This window comes from Pomacea canaliculata, linkage group LG10 (assembly GCF_003073045.1).
Source record: "Pomacea canaliculata isolate SZHN2017 linkage group LG10, ASM307304v1, whole genome shotgun sequence".
Lineage (NCBI taxonomy): Eukaryota > Metazoa > Mollusca > Gastropoda > Architaenioglossa > Ampullariidae > Pomacea > Pomacea canaliculata.
In genome coordinates, this window is record NC_037599.1 from 12,809,989 (window position 1) to 12,828,595 (window position 18,607).

The 18,607-nt window shown below is 36.6% G+C and overlaps 2 protein-coding genes across 4 annotated transcripts; one reads left to right on the plus strand and one right to left on the minus strand.

Annotated features, from left to right (window-relative positions):
• The first annotated feature begins 2 nt into the window (after nucleotides 1–2).
• LOC112573072 (methylcrotonoyl-CoA carboxylase beta chain, mitochondrial-like) lies at nucleotides 3–7,980 on the plus strand. Of its 3 annotated transcripts, none has more exons than XM_025253080.1 (12): nucleotides 3–799; nucleotides 1,188–1,422; nucleotides 1,835–1,915; nucleotides 2,895–3,073; nucleotides 3,410–3,605; nucleotides 4,163–4,254; nucleotides 4,389–4,531; nucleotides 5,573–5,694; nucleotides 6,127–6,222; nucleotides 6,424–6,570; nucleotides 7,248–7,334; nucleotides 7,713–7,980. In XM_025253080.1, the coding sequence occupies exons 2-11, from the start codon at nucleotides 1,273–1,275 to the stop codon at nucleotides 7,323–7,325; spliced, it is 1,284 nt and encodes a 427-aa protein (XP_025108865.1). In that variant the 5' UTR covers nucleotides 3–799; nucleotides 1,188–1,272; the 3' UTR covers nucleotides 7,326–7,334; nucleotides 7,713–7,980. The 3 variants fall into 3 exon arrangements, with proteins under 3 accessions (XP_025108865.1, XP_025108864.1, XP_025108866.1); XM_025253079.1 differs by having other exon boundaries at nucleotides 1,244–1,422; XM_025253081.1 differs by having other exon boundaries at nucleotides 685–799; nucleotides 1,232–1,422.
• On the minus strand, nucleotides 7,548–18,606 carry LOC112573070 (DNA repair endonuclease XPF-like). The gene is made up of 23 exons (XM_025253076.1): nucleotides 18,460–18,606; nucleotides 17,816–17,909; nucleotides 17,312–17,408; nucleotides 17,060–17,142; nucleotides 16,520–16,642; nucleotides 16,235–16,292; nucleotides 15,685–15,837; nucleotides 14,908–15,021; nucleotides 14,231–14,379; nucleotides 13,853–13,906; nucleotides 13,362–13,431; nucleotides 11,999–12,080; nucleotides 11,543–11,715; nucleotides 11,269–11,352; nucleotides 10,700–10,927; nucleotides 10,124–10,318; nucleotides 9,790–9,927; nucleotides 9,447–9,563; nucleotides 9,093–9,179; nucleotides 8,529–8,702; nucleotides 8,286–8,426; nucleotides 8,063–8,158; nucleotides 7,548–7,929 (listed from the first exon to the last, which is right to left on the minus strand). The coding sequence occupies exons 2-23, from the start codon at nucleotides 17,887–17,889 to the stop codon at nucleotides 7,693–7,695; spliced, it is 2,727 nt and encodes a 908-aa protein (XP_025108861.1). The 5' UTR covers nucleotides 17,890–17,909; nucleotides 18,460–18,606; the 3' UTR covers nucleotides 7,548–7,692.
• Between the last annotated feature and the right edge of the window lies 1 nt (nucleotide 18,607).

Below are 18,607 nucleotides of genomic sequence, written 5' to 3' on the forward strand. Positions count from 1 at the left end.
TACCTACCTTTTGTTGTGAACTTTGACACTAATCAAGGCAAGGAACATCGCTTGTAGAATAGACTGATCATTTGTTTGCATATCCTTATCTTTCCTTGAGCACAACTGCTTTTTTCATTATCACTACATTTTGAAAATACAATTTACAAAACTAGACGAGTGTGGAATATATGCGTCGATCTTCCAATCAACTTAGTAAGCTTGCCGATTTGGTGAAGGGTTTGTGACTTCGGATTTGTGGATACTCATACTACGAACTTATGTTATATACACGTCCATGCTCATACTGGGTGGCAGAAAAACAAATATGAAAAAAGTGTATAATTGTATCTTGTCATCTGCCGTCTGACCTGCACAGATCCATCACAGGTATTCGATGGAAGCAAAACAAGTTTTGTAAGGTATTGTTTATGTATAATAATATGGCATTGTTATTTTTACGCAAAATCAGACATATTCAGAATCAAGAGAGTATATGTCAAAGGTGTGTCGTCAGTTACTTCGCCCGTCACAGCTTCTCTGTGCTAAATCTCGATGCGAGTTCTGAAAATCGTGCCAATTCAGCTGAAAATAGCAAAACATTCAGCGAATATGTTGAGACTTTCAAAGCGGCTTTGGCGGTCTCATATGCGGGAGGCGGGGCCAAAGCTATAGAAAAACATACAGCAACGTCAGAAGATGGTCGTTGAAGACAGAGTGAAAGCATTAATAGACCAAGGCAGCCCATTTTTAGAGCTTTCTCCGTTAGCTGGTTTTCAGATGGAGTATGGAACAATTCCTCGTGCAAGCATGCTCACAGGTATTTAACAGGCAAATGCAAATAAATATTGCTTATGTTTTGCCTATTATCATAATCTGTTGTTTTATGTGAATAAATGACATTTATGCTTTTTTTACTTCATATTCAATTGTTATTATAAATGGTCTGATTATTGACAGCCTTTTGGTACTAACCAGGATGTGATTTAAAAATATTTTTTATGTAAATATATATATATGTATAACTTCTTCTTGTTTATAATCACCCTGAGGGGAGCGTAGGCCCAATATGATATGCATACACAAGTATCAGTATGTAACGGAAAGTTTAATTTCGCCAATTTAGTTAAAGTAAAAGTAATGCATGCATAAAGATATAATTTAAAATCTCAGACCACCAGTAAAAGAATTTTTTTTATGTTTTCAAGGTTGCCAAAGAATTGATAAAACTTTTGAGAAATAGACTGATCAGTTTTATGTTAAGGCATTGGTCGTGTGTCTGGCAAGCTGTGCATGATCCTAGCAAATGATGGAGCTGTCAAAGGAGGCTCTGTCTATCCTATCACCGTCAAGAAGCAGCTTAGAGCCCAAGAAATTGCACTACAAAATCGCTTGCCCTGCATCTATGTTGTAGACTCAGGGGGTGCATTTCTACCATTGCAGGTAAGAAAACAAAAAGAATTAAATCATCAAAATTTCTCCACTTAATCCTTTATGATAGTCCTATGTAGAGCAGTTATGAATATTCGGAATGCTTAAAAAGTGTTTGTAACTGAGAAACCTTTAAGGTATGTTCAGTATGTTTATGCATTAAGGACCTGGTAGGAGAGTTGAAATCAGGTACCTGCAAAGGTATTTAAAAGTTGTTTTTATTTTGGTGTGGTAATTATAATTTTCCTAATGGGCATACAACTATTGAGTGGCTGGGATATAGCCTTATATAAGCTCTGTTGTTGTTTTAGCTTTCTTAAAAGGAGCAATATAATTAACTTTTTTTTGGCTGTTTCTGTCACAGATGTTTCTTATGTATCAAGATAATGGAAACATTTATTTTCTGAAATGATTTTATTTACAGTCTGACATCTTTCCTGACAAAAATCATGGAGGCAGGTCATTTTACAATGAAGCAGTTATGTCTGCAGCACAAATACCACAGGTATACAAAAAGCAGCAAATCATTGGCTGAATAGATTAGGAAAGTGAAAAGGTGACAGTAACAAGTATCTAACTGTAGTTTTATGTATTTTGTCAGTGTATCTTTTGATTTTAAAGCAATAATCTGTAGATGACATCATCAAAGGAATTTTAAGAATACGAGAAGTGAAGCAGAAAAAGACCCATTGATAACTTTTTGTAAATAGCTCATCAAAGAAATCTCAAAAGCATTAATACAGTGAGGACACCTGAAATGACAAAGAACTGCATAGTTTTAAAGACCAACCTGAACAGGTTTGTGTTTTTGTCAGATATCAGTAGATATAGGTGATATAAAACTTACCTGTAAATTACAGCCTGCAAAACTCATCCATTAATTGTCCAATATGATTTGGACCTGCAATCAATGAACACTGATAACACTGTACTACGTCATGTTGGTGCACCATTCACAACACTGCCTGCAGTCAAAACCAATCAGAGAGAGAAAGAAAATGAGCGACAGTTCGGATTATTCCACTGACAGTCTGCATTTCTTATGGTTCTGAAAAACTGTTACTTTAGCACAAGAAATGCAGACTTTCAATGTCTGAATAACCTTTGAACTATCGCTCTGATTGGTGTTGACAGGCTGGCAATGTTGTGAATGGTGTACCAACGTGACGTAGTACACTGGTAGCAGCGCTTGTTGATTGCAGGTACAAATCGAGTACTTTGCTAGCAGATAATTAATGGATGAGTTTTGGAAGCCGAAATTTACAGTTTAGGTTTACATCAACTATATCTACCGATATCTGCAAAAAACCGCAAACCTTTCAGGTTGGTCTTTAAGACAGATTCAATTGCTTTTAAGGTGAAAACCATGTTTATTGGGTTTGACTTCATCATGCTGTCTGTCATGAAAAAAAAAATCCTTTTGTTCTGTATAATAGGTAAGAGTTAACAGCTTAGCTGTAACAAATTGTCTTTCTTGTGGTCAGATTGCTGTTGTATGTGGAAGCTGCACAGCAGGAGGAGCTTACATTCCAACTATGGCTGATGAGGCAGTTATTGTCCATAAAACTGGCTCTGTCTTCTTAGGAGGTCCACCACTTGTAAAAGCTGCCCTTGGGGAGATAATTTCTGCAGAAGACCTTGGGGGAGCCACTTTACATTGCAGGTATATGAAACATTGCTAAAAGACTTTCTTAATTCTTATATTTTCATGTGTGTGTGTTTGGGGGGGCTGGTTAATGTTAATGCTATCAAAATATTGCCAAGTGGCCTACACAAAAACTTCACATCTTTGTGAATATTAGATTTTACTTTGTATTTTATCATTCAAATTTGTTGTATTTTCGGTGCATGCAGTACAGTATTTTATTTTCCCCTGGTTTCTGTTTGAATGATTTGATTTCCATTTTCCCCTCTGAGATATATTTATGTTTATGTTTACATATACATGTATGGATGCATGTGTGCATGTGGATGTGTTTGTCAAACATTTTGAATGTAGTGTAAGTGGTTGCACAGACTATTTTGCTCCAGATGAAAAGTCTGCCCTTCAGATTTGCCGTGATATTGTTGCAACATTAAATGTCCACCATAATGAAATTAAGGGAAGACTACCAGCTTCCTCACCACTGTATGATCCAGAAGAAATATCTTCCTTGGTTCCCAGCTCAGAACAGCACAAACTAGATATGTACCAGGTAATTATTCTTCAGGATTTTTTATTATCATTTGCAAGAAAGAAATTTCTCAAAACCTCTATTGGCCAAGTTTATCAAGCTCCAACCTTTTTTGTATTTTATTGCTAATCTAAATATTGTGAATTTTAGATGGTTCATTGGAAAGACATGAGTAGTGTCAGGTATTTCCTAGCTACATTTGAGAAATTTGCAATGATATGTGACTGATATTATGCAATACTCAAAAAGCATTTGTTTAGCTGAGGATGAGGAATTATAATTAAGGCCTGAAAATGAACCCAATGCAAACTAAAAATAGATAAAAATAATGGAATCATAAACTTGTAAAATCTATATAAGTGGTTGAGCATCACAAAGAGAGAAAGCACTAATAGTTTATAATATTTTCAGTTACATTTCATGAAAGAGCTTCCATGCCATCTAACACAAATTCCACCAACCATTTGTAATAATTTCCTATTTAGGTACATTAGCCATTGCGATTGAACAGGCCTTTACAATGGCAGATTGTAAGGGATATCATGATTTATGCATTGCAATAACATCTTTTTCATCAGGTCATTGGCAGGTTAGTGGACAGGAGTTTATTTCACGAGTTTAAGAAAATGTATGGCCCCACGCTGCTGACTGGATTTGCACACCTAGATGGGTGAGTCTTTTTTTCTCAGACTTTAGATGCTTCATTGAAAATTCCACCAGTCACTGCCTTGCCAAAACTTGCTTATTTGAAAGTGTAAATAAATAAGCCAGATGCAGAAATAGAATATTTGTAACCTGTTACAGGTACCTTGTGGGTATTGTTGGCAACCAAGGGGAAATCACTTCAGATGCAGCTTCCAAAGGAGCACATTTTGTGACTCTGTGCAATGAACGTGGAATTCCAATATTATTTCTGCAAAACACATGGCCTGAAACACCTCTAGAAGGTATGAACTGTATTTCACTGAGAACAGCATACCCCAGCAAGCAGTGAGGTTATATAATGTCAACTTTAAGCAATGCTCAGAGCTAGCATATTTCAAGTCTTTGTGTTATCTGTTAGAGCTAATCAGTTGTACTTCAAAACACTGATTTTGATTTAGTTCTATTTCAATTTTTTTTTTTTTTTTATAGATATCATTTTAGAAAGAGAGTTAAAGGAATAAATTTATCTTATCCTGATCCATGACAGGAATTTTTCATAAGCTGGTGGGCATGGCTTTGATGCTGGCCATGGTGACATTTTCTTATACAATAAAACTTTATTGATACCCAGGGGCAGTTCAAAATAGTGCTCGTACTAGAAATAGTATATTTACATATACATGATATAAAAAAGATAGTGCAAATGTACATGTTGAAATAGTGTCACTTTCACACACACATTTTCTCTCCCACACACACATACTGCTAACAGCAGATACAGTTAGTACAAGATGATGGGATGACAGCCAGTAGAGTTTATCAAATGAATGGCACGTGGAACGAATGAGTTGCGGTGACGATTGTTCTGCATACAGGCATTGTATACCTACAAGAGTGACAACTCACATGCCAACACATGATCAGAAATAGAGAGGATGAGGGATGCCTTCCTGAGGATTTGCTGATGACAAAAGGCTGCCAAATTCCTCTGCCTTGTTCCGGTGATCTTGGAACAGATATTAACAAGAGAGACAAGACTTGTTTCTGTTTCCTAGGGAGAGGCTGTGGAACCAAAAGATGAAAGAAAAAGTGATGAGACTTTCGATGAAGGACGGATAGAACTGAGTGAGGATGACAGAGCTGACAGAACGATCTGAGTCTGACTTTGTTGAAAAAGATACTTTCAATGAGTAGCACCTTTAAAAAGGAATGTTGCCAAATTATATTGTCCCACATAATTGTTTTTTTTTTTTGTAAAAATAAATTTTGGACAAGGAGATCTTTCATCTCTTAAATTTTTGAGAAAGTATTATACAATAGCTATTTCTTTTTTTGACTTGTAGCTGCTGTTCATGCAAACCAGCTAAAATGCCAGGCACAAATGATGGCCATTGTCAGCTGCTGTAGTGTCCCTAAGATCACCGTCGTTGTTGGTAATGCGGTTGGACTCACTCACTACCTCATGGTACGACTTTTGTTCTCCTTTTCTTTCCTTATTGATAAAGATAGCACTTAATTTATCCAGAAGGCAATTCGCGGCGGCTCAATATGAAAGCACATAACAATACCACAACATATCCATATTCACCAAACATTCATGGTTGAGACAGCTGCATTCATTTGCACACAGTAACTTTCAGAAGTTGCACCGCCAGAATAACAAAGAACAGCCTCAATCTGTTGGTCCTGCGTGCAGGTACACAGATTCGGTGGCCCAATGGAAGGTGGAAAAATTCTCCCAACAGGAGAACAGATAAACCTCAAATCTCTAGTTTTCATGAGTGTAGATGCCTCTCTTTTTCTGTGCCTGTAGCACATGAATTTTTTTAACCTGTCTTCTTGCTTTATTTTGCAAAGACGAGATTCAAAAAATAAAAGTCAAATATTGTCACTTCAGGGAGGCAAAGCAACAAGTCCCAGCTTTATTTTTTCTTGGCCAAACTCTATACGCTGCATGGAGTCTCCAAATTCAATAATGAAAGCAGTCAGTACAGTAAGTGACTTTGAAGATATTATGGTCTATGTGAAATCTCAGAAGTCATTTATAGCTACTATAAAACTGGTAAAAGGACTTCCATCCAGTTTGTGATGAAACAGTTTTATAAATCTTCTGTTTATAAAAAGGAAAAAAAAATCCCAAGAAAAAACAAAATATCTGAGCCCCAAGAAAATGTTTTTGTTTCTTATTTACCAGAACTTGGGCTTGACAATACATGATGAAGACAAAAGAAAGGAGCTATTGGCAAAAGCTAGAGCAAGGACTGCATCTGAAACTAGTGCAGTCTTTGCTTCCTCACGCATGTGGGATGATGGGATTATTTTGCCTCAAGACACGAGACAGGTAGGCAACAACTGAGCGAATGGAAAATAGCTTTACATAACTTTACATCATTTTGCATAAAACATTAACACAGGCTACAAAATTAAATAAATAAATAAACTTTAATTTATTTACCTTGGCACTTACATTTTGATAGTAGAATTTCTTTGGGCACTTACCAGATGTCATGCTAAATGAATCATTCACTAGCTCTAGTTTTTATTGGCCAGTTGTGACCAATGAACAGGGACAAGACAAAATAAACCACCTTTCCTTACTGCCTTGTTGGCGAATTCACCTCTCTAGTTTTTAACCTGCCTTTGACATTCTGTCTTAACCAACAACTCGAACAGACTCTGACTGGAATTTGACATTAGAGGCATAGACAGAAGTTTCTAGAGCTAGACCTGCACTCTATCTGCACTCATTTATGCCAGCTCAATCCAGATACATAATCCACTTTTGGATAGGACATGCATATACTACTTATCCCCCTTCCTGAGCGTCCACTTATGTATAATTTGAAATGATGTTATAATGTTTTCCTATTTCGAGTGGTAATATGGATATGCAAAATTTTTTAATATTTGCAAGAGAGAGATGCTATTTTTTTTAATAAGAAACTTTATTAGTAATTATAATGGAACATTGTATGTAGACCTTATTTCTGTCGGTGATTTCACAAACTAATATTGCAGGTACTCTCCCAGTGTCTATCTATTGTAAGTGCCTACAAGGAGTCCACAAATCAACTCTATCCTGTGATACGTATGTAAAATACCCAGGTGAGATTGTGAGATAATGGTTTTTGTCAGCAATGCTATGTAATCCTGAGGGTGAGCCTGCCCATTAAAGGTTGTTTCATACAATAGTCAATTAGTATGATAAATGTCATGATATAGTGGCTCTGTCATGTAAATAATTCTCTGTAAAGTGATACAGTTACTGCAGCTCCTTACATTTTAAAAATTATCAGGTGATAAACTTTTCCACATTGATTTCTGGTTTATTTGATTTTATTTGATGAGTCATTTACATATTTTGTACATAAAAGTAGTTCTTCAGCATGGGTAGACTTCTTATATAATTATATAAATGCCTCCAAAATTTTTTTTGGTAAATCTATGAACAAGGTGATTTCAGTCATTTCTTGCGTTTTGCAGAGTGCTTTGCAGGCTTCGGTGACCTTTTGCCAGAAGTGTCTGAAAAGTCACACTTCTTGTGGAAGAAGTTGTAAAGCTGCTGTGCCTGCACAGAGTTTCCAAGAACTGCAGTAAGCTCTTCCAGTGATGCTTTGGAAACTGCAAGGATATTGTCAAACTTCTTCAGGACAGAGTGGTAGTTTTTTGTTGTTACACCAGGCATGCGGAGAACCATGTCCTGAAGTTGAGGGGAAAAAAATACAAATTAAACAAATCAATAAGAACAATAGATACCAATTTTGTTATCTGTGAAGTTCAAGGTAATTATTGGAATTGCTTAGATGCAAGAATTAATATGATGAGATCCATACCTGTGGTATATGACTATACTGATCACCCCATTCCACAGTTTCTCCACCAGCCTTCATCAACAGGGCTGTTGTTGAGTCTGGCTGAGCCCTGTTTACCTGTAAAGGTTGTGTTTGCATATTAAGTTTGCATGAGTTCTTAGATATGCCTTTCGAATTTAGCCTCAGTAATTTAGCTTCTATTAGAAATAATAAATTTTCTGACTACACTATCTTATATCTTTACCTTTAGTTCTTCAAAGATCTCAGCAGTAGCATAGGGACTTGGGCACCACAAAATTCTCAACTTTGGAAAATGCATAGTCAGCAAGGCCAGGCGTGATGTGGTCTCCTGCAGACTGACTTCTCCAACAGTAGGATACTTTCCCTGTCACAATTTAGGAGAAAACCAATGTTAACCACTTTCTGCAGTTATTAAGAAATAAGGTGCAGGTTGGCACCATCACTGCAATGCCAGATTGTAACATACCTGTAAGGAGAATGACTTGTTTGCATCAAACTCTATAAGTAGGACTGGTCGTTTATAGCAGCGACACATTGCAACACACTGGTTGTACAGGCGGCCACTGTTGAGACTGCCAATCAGGTCACTGACACTCTTGCGCTCCACACAAATATCTGGAGTAAGAACGTAGTCTCCAACCTGTATGTCAGGATTGCATGCTTAATTAATCTTTCATTGTAAGAACAATTCATTCTTAGATCCTTGGTATTCATTTGAATGTAAAGGAGACCATGTCATTTGGTCACTTTAAGCACAACTTGATCTGACCATTGTTATTTAAAGGTCGTAGCCTTGAGGAGAATGAATTAATCTTGCAATAATGCAGCTAACATGAAATGGCTAGGCAGAAATAGTTAATGGACTGGCTGCTTTAAGAACACAAATGCAATGGCATTGGTTCAGAAAAAAACTACTACTGAAAACAACGGAATTGAATGCTAATATTAATTACAAACAGCCTCATAGCTTTCACTTTCTAACAAACTATATAGTTTAAAGGTTTACAGAAGTTCAAAGGGCATGTTTTACCTCAAGTGTTACTGGTTCCACAGTGATTCCACGACGATGTATAAGGGAAGGCAGTTCGCTGCGGAATTCACGCATGTCTACAATGATCTGCAGAGATCATGAATAAGCAAGTAATAACTTATTAAATAAGAGTGGGGTACTGATGTAGAATGTGAACTGAAGAGGCCTGTTTTTTAGATTAGAAAAAAATTTAAAGTCTTTAAGGACTTTCTGATGTGGTGTCAAGTATGTGAAAGTCGCATGGAGAAAGACAGGACAGTACAAGACCAAGAGAAATGGTGAATCCTTGAGTTTAAGAGAAAGGTAGTAGACTTTATCTACCATCTACTCTGAAGATTCTTTTTCACTCCTTACTTTTTGTTGTTCTGGCTGGCTTGGCAACCCACCCTTCCTTGTACTCTCATTCACAGATATGCTGTCCCTGGGGTCATTCTCCTGTTTACCATCTCTCTCCTCTGGAATCACCATTGTCTAAAAATAAAAATCCATGTTTATCAGAAGTGATCTTCAAAATCTTACCTGTGACACTGTACACACTACATCTTATTAAATGGCTAGTGTTCTTTCTTTTAGCTTAGTATATTCATTTATACATTAGTCCAAAAGCTTAATCTACATGTGCCATTCTAGCTTTCAAGAACATCATTAACAGTTGTTCAGTACTGGAGCTTCTGCTGAATATAGAACAAGTACTCACAGCTTTTTCACGAATAAGGAACTCAAAAGCCTCTTTTTCACGTCGCAGAGTAGTGAGGTAGCGTTGTTCTTCAACAGAACCAACATAAAGCAGGAAGTATACACGAAGTTGTCTGCTGGGATTAGATGCCTGAAACACCTGGAAAACACACAATTAGCTTAAGGGTAAAAACCCCAACAAAATTCCAAAGTAGACAGTATGCTATAAATTTACACAACTCAGCATGCTTCGTGCACAAAATTAACCCATGCAATGCAGGCAGTGTTATTTAAAATACATTAAGAAATAAGTAATAATCATAACCCCAATGCAAAATCAGTGAAATAAAACTTACTTCTAGCTGCCTCACAAACTGCATATCCGGATCGTACATTACAACATAAGTTGGCTGGATCTCCAGTAAAGTTTGAGTCAGGCCATGTGGATCAGTACAACCTTGCAACGGATGCAGAATTGTGACAGGCCCTGACACAAGACCATAGTAAGAATCCTTAGAAGACAGGGTGGGATCCCGAACAGGTTCCTCTGACTGTTAATAAAGTGCAAAAACAGAGTTGATAGAATAAGACGACTGAAAATATGACAGCTGGTGGAGTACAATCCTGCAAAATCATGAAAAGTGCTAGCTGCTTCCTGTGATACTGTGGAGCCCAATACCTTGATTAGAGACCTATAGGACAGCCTTCACTACTTATGTTTTCTGGATGGCTAGAATACTGTATTTAAAATAAGTTAGCAAATGGTCTTATGGCATTTTAATAAGGAATTTTAGCAAAGTTAAAAATAATTTAAGTCTCTGGAAATCTATAAAAGAACCTCAACTTCATGTTTCATATGCTGGTTAAAAACTGAAATAAAATTTCAAAAACTAAGGTTTCAAATTTTAAAATGTCACCAAACTTCTCTTTACCATGATAGCCTTCTCCTCATCCTCCACTGTGTCCTTTGGGTCGGATAAAAGCAAGTCCTCATCACTTTGCACTTCTCCAGGTTCTGACATCTCTTGCTGGTCATCTTCTTCACATCTAGCTTCAGCATTGCGTGCCATCTGTGTGAGAGTCAGCTTGGAGCTTGTGCATGGTGCATTTTGTGCTTTCCTCTTGCCATATTTTTTTCTTTGCTCCTGCCTTGCATCTTCCTTGCAAAAAGAACAGAAGAATGAACTACAAAGGAAGGAGTGAATAGAAAGCTAAGGCAAGACAAGATGAATATCAGAGGGAAAAATGCGAGTAAGAATACACAAATGTAAGTTGGAAGCAGAAAACAACCAAATTTACCTTGATCATTACTGCAGGTATATTGAAATAATACAGAAACTAATTTTTGTCTTGGTATATTTTACAATGCTGTTTTCATAATGTCAGTAAGACCAAAAAGGTTTCTCAAAAGCATTAGCTGTCCTTTGTCTTATATAGGCATAAAACTACACAGGAAACCTATCTAAAAAAAACTAATAAAGAATGCAGCAAGTGTTCTTACTTTGTTTTCCAAACCACCTGTCTTGATCGTTATGCACTTCTTATACAGTCGAGATAAGACACCCTGGGCACCTTTGCATAAAAACTGTACACAACAATATAAGCCACATTACAGAAAAACAAAGATCACAGCTGTTAGGTCTCCCATATGGACTCTTGTGAAAGCATTATACAGTTAAGAGAAATATCCGCAAATAATTATCTTTCACAGGTGGAAACAGAGATCACCTTCAGCAGACTTATTTTTGTAAGTGATGTTACAGATAATTTCAAACCTCTCTCAGCTGATTGCAGGTTCGGTCATCTTCAGCACATACTAAGACTCGACATTTTTCCGCAACAGAACTGCCAGCAGTTGAGGAAATCTTCTGAATCTCCAAGTCAATTTCATTTAGCACCTCTCTTAGTGCTTGCCACTTTGGTGGTTCTTCCAGTTCTGGTTCAGAATCTGGCAACAAATTTATTTATTAATATTTGTTAACAAATAAAACCAGAATTATCACACATGAAACTATGATGTAAAAGAATATTAAGCTTTCATATTGTTCTTTACAATTCAAACTCTACAACACCTTGGTAAGTAAAAGCTTTATGTGCACAAAACACACACACATTCTCTCTGTTAAAGATAGTGAATGACAGTGACTGAGAAGTTAACCATGAATGGGAAAGGAAACATGTTTAAAGAGTGGATAACTTTCTCAAGCTCTATACACTGCAAAAGTACTCACAATTTTGCTTGCATTTCTCTCCTTCTGAATCTGTTTTGTCCTTCTTGCTCTCTTTCTTACTAAACAGTCTTTCTCGTGCATTCTGCAAATAAAATCTTGCCCTAATAAAATAGACACAAGTTAAGTTTAGAAGACTTGTAGAGCAGATTGATTCTGTGAAATAGTTCAAGGAACTGGGGAGATTCTGAAAGTCATTTAAAAAAGGTGAGTCCTCAGTAGCTGCCTGATACTGCTTAAACAGCAGAGTGGCAAGGGGAGAGTGTTCTAAGCAAAGCACTGGCATAGGTCTGGGATATCATCACGAAATCTGAAAAAATCCTGCTCTATCCGCCCGATTCCAAATCATCTCCTGCTCAAGTGCCTTGACTTGATGATTCCAGTTATTGTATTTTCAATCACTTCTTGTCGACTGGTGCTGTACCTTTGGTGTTTAAGCATGCTGTCATCATCCCACTTCTAAAGAAGGATAGCTTCAACACTAAAACCTCAAAAAGCTATTGCCCTGTTTCCAATCTCTATTTTCTGTCCTGGATGTGTTCTGAATCATGGATGACTTGCTGTCTACTTGCAACACGAATCACATCTTACTGCCAAAAGCTGGAACTGTTCGCTGCAATTTGATACAATCTCGGCATACCTTTGCTTGCTTCTCTGAAGTATGTGGGGAAGTTTGAGGATGTTCTTTGATCTCTTTTGTTCACCCTTTATATCTAACCACTTAGTTTCACCACTCACTACTTGGATCTGCAGTATCACATGTATGCTGACGATACACAATTGATGTCTGGTCTTGCTTCCTAGCTCCAGCAGGAATGCACTAGCACGCAATACACAGCAGACTTTGTGAAAACCAATAACCTCTGCTAATGAACTGAAATGTGCAATGTCCTCTACCATCATTACTTCCTCTGTTGTTAACACTTCTCTCCCCAAAACCAGAATCTTGGTGCAATCACATCTAACCCTTCACGTCAGTTTCTGCCACCAAAAAGCTGAAGTCTGGTTTTGTGCTGTCCCAGGTGAATTACTGCAACTCTCTGTGCTTCACCTCAGATTACAGAAATTCAGCAGTCCAGTTTGTGATATGGATGGTGAAGTAAGCAAACCAAGAGGGATAGGGTGATATAATCAGTCTTACTGAATTTTATATTGGACATGATCATGTATATCTTAGTTTGCTGACTTCTGATTTCTCAGAACTGCCACATGCTGTCCTGTACGTGAGACACATGAATACAAAACTGCCAATATCTATGATATCAATATCAATATCCATGATCTACCTCACTATAGCTATCATCATGAGACCTTGGTTGCAAATTAAAAAAAAATTGAAATGCTTCTTAACGATAAAAATACTGACCACAAAAAGGCTGTCAGCAGCACCCAAGAACAACCATCCAGTGTTCTGTCCAAATGCCTTTTCACTTGTCCTGCATTGGAAGACAAATGCATTAAAATACAATGAAGAATATATGTCTAATGAATTCTTTTTATATAACATACCCATTAAATACTGGACAAAAATATGCAACAAATATTATGTAATGTTAAGCAAAAGTATCACTAATGCTGCATAAAACAACTGTTGAGAAGATAAACTATGCACAGCTTGCTGTTACTGTTACTTGATCTATAAATAAAAAGATTATAAATGAAAATGTCAGGGTTATAGTAAATACATAAGTGAAAAACTCACTCATAAGTTTTACTAAAAAATTTCTCAGTCCATTAATATAAGAAAGCTGGATTCCCTTTTAGTTTGTCTCTCCCAGTCAACACATATGCAATTATACATCGTCACTCCAATACACATCAACACCAGAGAAAGAAAGAATCATTATTACTACTCACCGTATTGAGTTCACCAAGTTGTAAAATGTCACACAATCATATTGGGTTAGATTCCTGAAGATAGAGCAGATTACTAAAATAGTGTTAAGACACTCAGTTGTTATTACGTTTTTCATAAGTTGACTATTTTCTCCATGAAACAGATTTCACAATTTTTTTTTTGAAGTTGTGTACCTTCTGTGCTATGTTGAAACAATGTAAACATTGGAACTAGCAATGCTGGCAGTAGTAAAATGCCTTACAAGTTAAATAATTAAGATTTAGGTCATCTGTAGTATTTAACCTGCACTGAAATATAAAAATAATAAAAAATTTAACTGGACATGACAATGAAGTCTGCATGCATAGCACAAAGTAACAAACAGGTTCCTCACATACCTAAGAACAAGCCGAAGAGTCTTGAGGTCAGCAACTAGTTGTCTTGTTTTGCTGCTAAGCATATGCCATATTGGATCTAACTGCAGGCGAACCATACGGTCAAAGTCGCGTCCAAGGGCTGTTTCTACAGTGATCTCCTCCATGTCAACCTAATGCAGCATCCATCAAGAAATATACGATAAATTATTCTCACTTCTTCCACTCTGAGCATGCAATATTAAAATGAAAATATTTTCTCTAGGCTTTTGTTCTGTTTGGATGAACCAAGGTGTTGAAAATGTAAATAGATTTACTAAGAAATATTAATTGTATGCAGGAATAGAATAGTTGTATTAACAGCAGTGACAGATTTTTCTTTTATTGTATGTGGCATTTCACACAATGTTAAAATATATCTAACAATAAACTGGGAGTTTCATTTGCAGAGTACCATTGTCAAATTTATGTCGTATTGGAAGAATTCCATCAGATTCCTTTAAGATGCCAATTCTGTGAGCATGTATGCTAGTTTGAGGCTGTCTTTTGTTGTTTGGGCCTTGAGTCTTTTGAACCCTTCTTGTACAAATGAATTTTGATTATATGTGAGTCTGAAATGTGATTGTCTCAGGACCTGTCTGGGTGGCAGATATGAATGTGTTATGTAAAGTAAGTTACAAAGTAATGAGTTAGTCACTGACCGCTGGTGTGCACCTTTTAAGCTCCTTAATGCAGGCATTGATGAGATCTAGAAGGGCAGTCTGGCAGTTTGTCATAGATGGGGTTAACTGCAGGTGTAGCTCTACAACCTCCACCTGCATAGATTCTAAAGATCTCAGTGAAAGCATTCATCAGAACTTTCAGGAAACTGAATCCTAATGCATAATAAAGGCTATCAAAATCACAGCGGGCATCAAGCTTATGTTACATGTAGTTCAGGCAACACCTAGACCTAGTGTACTAAGATTCCCCAAAACACCTTTAAGTCTTAATGAATAAAGAAAATGGGTGCACAGAAAATACCCAGCCTACAGAGTTTGTGGACTTCATCTCACATCTATGTGGGCTGAAAATGAGTCCCATAAAGTGAAGCCATTAGAGGGTTTTGTGGTGGGCTACCGTTTACATGCCCATCCCTACCCTCTCACACATGCACAGGGGCTTGAACACCAAGGTACCACTTCATTATCAACAGCTGCCCACCACCCATCACGAGGGTAGACAAAAAACAAAAAGATACTTGGTAAAATATTTATATCTGTTTATCTTATTTCTCTCTTTCCCTCCCACTCTTGTTTGGAGGAAGGGGGTGTTGTTCGTGTATAAAGCACACTTCCACATGGGTGCTAAAAGTGATATCTGAAAATAATGTGATATAAGCTTATTAGAAGAAAATAAACAAAACAAAGAACAGACCACACATAAAAGTTTCTTAAAATATGAATTAACATAGCACTAAAATGAAATTATTTATTGACCTTATGTTTATCCAGAGAGGAGACTACACTGGCATGGAAACGAGGCCATAAAAACAGCTTCTTCACATAAATATTTTTCATCACTCGCTGCACATGACAGAATCCAGATGTGAAAGCCTCTGGATTGTCAGAAAAGGCTTTGATGAAACCTGTCTGTAAAAATATCCATTAAAAACTTTGATAGAGAAATACAAAACAGCATAGTCAAATCAAATATGCCCTTACCAACGCATCTGGAGGCCATCTCTATAAACTGTAGTAATAATAACAATCAGTCTCTTAGATTAGAAGTAGCTGTGGGGACACAACAATATTATGTTTAAATCTGGCCATCTGGCTTGGTTCCCAGGTATTCTCTGGGTTGTTCTGAATGACAGGCCATACACTTCTTGAATGTTATCTTCCATATTTTTGGGATACATGTTTTTTTCAGTTAAAGTGTTCAGTTATTTCATTTCTATAAACACACAGTGAAATAACATGGTTCTCCTACAAATTAGAAAAAAACTTTCTCTCAAAGTTTAAAAAGAAAAAAACCTAATGATTTTACTTGGTTCTTCTCCCGGTAAAGCCGCAGAATAAAGGCCTCTTGGCAGGACTCAATGACCCTGAGTACAAATATGCAGGAATAAATGTATCATACTTAAAACAAGTAACAATAATTTATAAAAATTGTTTTTGAAGGCCAAATAGTTGATTTAGTTCTTGTCATCGAAACCATATGGCTAATGCTTATTATTTTCCACCATGTTAACACAAAAAAGCAAAAGCTGCACAAATTTTAAAAACAGATTAAAAAAGTAAAACACTATAGAAGAATAAGTTCAAAACTTACTTATGAGCTTTGTAGACCAGTATCCCAGTCACCTTCTCAACAGGTACACGGTTTGTTAGGAAATCCACTACCAAGATGCGAGATGTCACAAACTGTACTCCACCCTCCATATATGTTTTCAGCCTTTTAATTATAGTTAAAACAGTTTATTTAATCTTCACTCACATTCTTACTATAAAAATCAACGTGTACTTGTCATACATTTTTTTTAAATGTGACGAAAACTATTAATTAGGTGTTGTTATAATAGCTGTCCAAAATTAACAATGACATGGTAACTGGTTTCGATTCCCTGCCTGGATTTAGCAAATAAAGTTATTATAGACAAATAACAATGACAACACGAAACAAAGAAATTTGTTGATGACAGAAACAGATGACAAAAATGCATTATAAAGAGGGAATTAGAAACCTATAACAATGCTGCAAACTAATTAAGCAAGTATTCTGAAAATGATGAGCTACCAACTAGCTTGGTTTAACCCATGACAATGAAAACACTAAAAATGTAGAGAAATGGAATAATGGCAACAGACCTACCTTTCAGCTGCATTCACCTCATTAGTGATTATTTTTGGTAGAGGCTGAATCCCCTGGGTCTCTAGTTGATGCATAAAATTGTTCTGCAAGCAGACACAACAGCTGTTTGTATAAATTTAGTCTTTTTGTGGGCTTGCAAAACCTTTATCCCTTTCTTTCTTTGCTGTGCACAAATCTCCCCTTGTGATTGGTGCCTTTCTGATTTAACAGCTTATTTAAACACACACAAACCACATAAAATCCATGTAGTACCTCATCATTTGAGTTAGTGTTTAGGACCAGAACAAGGCTTCCTGGATCGTTGTAGACTCCAAGAAAACTCAGAAACAGCCTGTCTATGCCCAATCCTCTGTTTGCAATGTAAGAAACAGAAATGTTAAGTTTCTGAGATATTGCTTAAAACTGAGAAAGATAATTTCTCTTGAGCTTAGTCATACTTCCCCAGAAAGTTAATTAAGAAAAAATTGTTTTGCTTTTTGACCGATTAGATATTTGTAATTCGTACGAACCAATATAAAAGCACTGCCTTAATCCTATAAGCATGATGGGACATGATAGGTGATTTGTCTGGAAGCATGAAGAAGGCAATTTTCCTTACTTTTATTGCGAAGATCAAGTTTTCTCCTTTCCAAAAATGTATAGGTTTCTTAGTCTAATGTTTACCTTGGAGCAGCAATGATAAAGAACAAACTTCACCCACTGGGTGAAACTTATTTACTATGAACAATTTTATACTGGTGACTCCCATATACAAACCTTGACATAATGAACAAGCCATCATTGTGAAATCCCTCCAAAAACATTTGATTCTCATACTCCAGCAAAAACATCTTCTTTCCCTAGTCTCAACCTGGCAATCAAGAAAATGTTTATGTTAAAAAAGTTTTCATATAATTTTACTTAGCTGTTATTAAGGGTTTGTAAGAAACATGCAATCACTCACAACGCGCATTCCCCGCCACACACAAGCATTCTTTAAATACAGGATGGATGATTATGGATCATAAACTGATGCATAATTCGTAACGTAATTTTATTTTTATGGAAGGTCCAAATGTTTCATGTTAACGTGTAAAGACAATGGTATCAGATACACTGAACAGAGGGAATGAGGGCATGAAGTTTTGTGCCGTTAATGAACTGCCCTTAATAAACAAGGTTTTCATGTTTTAATTTGTTTCCGCAGCAGGTGGCATTATGCTAGACTTAAGAAACAGTTTCTCCTTATGAAAGAACAAGTCCATCACTAAATAACTGGCAACACTTGACTACCACTGCCATTGGCAGACTGTTCTTGGTAGTAAGTAGCCCAGTCCTGGGTAATTTTAGAACCATTTACATTAATTTGACCCTAGTCTTGAGCCTTGATAGAGCTTTCAGAATGAAAGACGCAAGATAACCTGTATCATTTATCGCAATTCACTGCATAAACCGTAAAATTCTGCATAAACCGTATCCAGCAGTAACTGTTTTCGTTTTGTCTTCTAATGGCCTTTGGGAGGCAGCCATATTTATAATCTCGAGGTTCCACAAGGAACGCAGTAAATA

Coding starts and splice junctions, on each gene's coding strand:
- LOC112573072 (XM_025253079.1), top strand. CDS start 679: ATGGTCGTTGAAGACAGAGTGAAAGCATTAATAGACCAAGGCAGCCCA. Junction 800..1,243: donor TCGTGCAAGCATGCTCACAG/GTATTTAACAGG, acceptor TTTTATGTTAAG/GCATTGGTCGTGTGTCTGGC. Junction 4,532..5,572: donor GCCTGAAACACCTCTAGAAG/GTATGAACTGTA, acceptor TTTGACTTGTAG/CTGCTGTTCATGCAAACCAG.
- LOC112573070 (XM_025253076.1), bottom strand. CDS start 17,889: ATGTTTTTGCTGGAGTATGAGAATCAAATGTTTTTGGAGGGATTTCAC. Junction 14,380..14,907: donor TTAAAAGGTGCACACCAGCG/GTCAGTGACTAA, acceptor ATGCTGCATTAG/GTTGACATGGAGGAGATCAC. Junction 9,928..10,123: donor AGTTTGTGAGGCAGCTAGAA/GTAAGTTTTATT, acceptor TGTGTTTTCCAG/GTGTTTCAGGCATCTAATCC.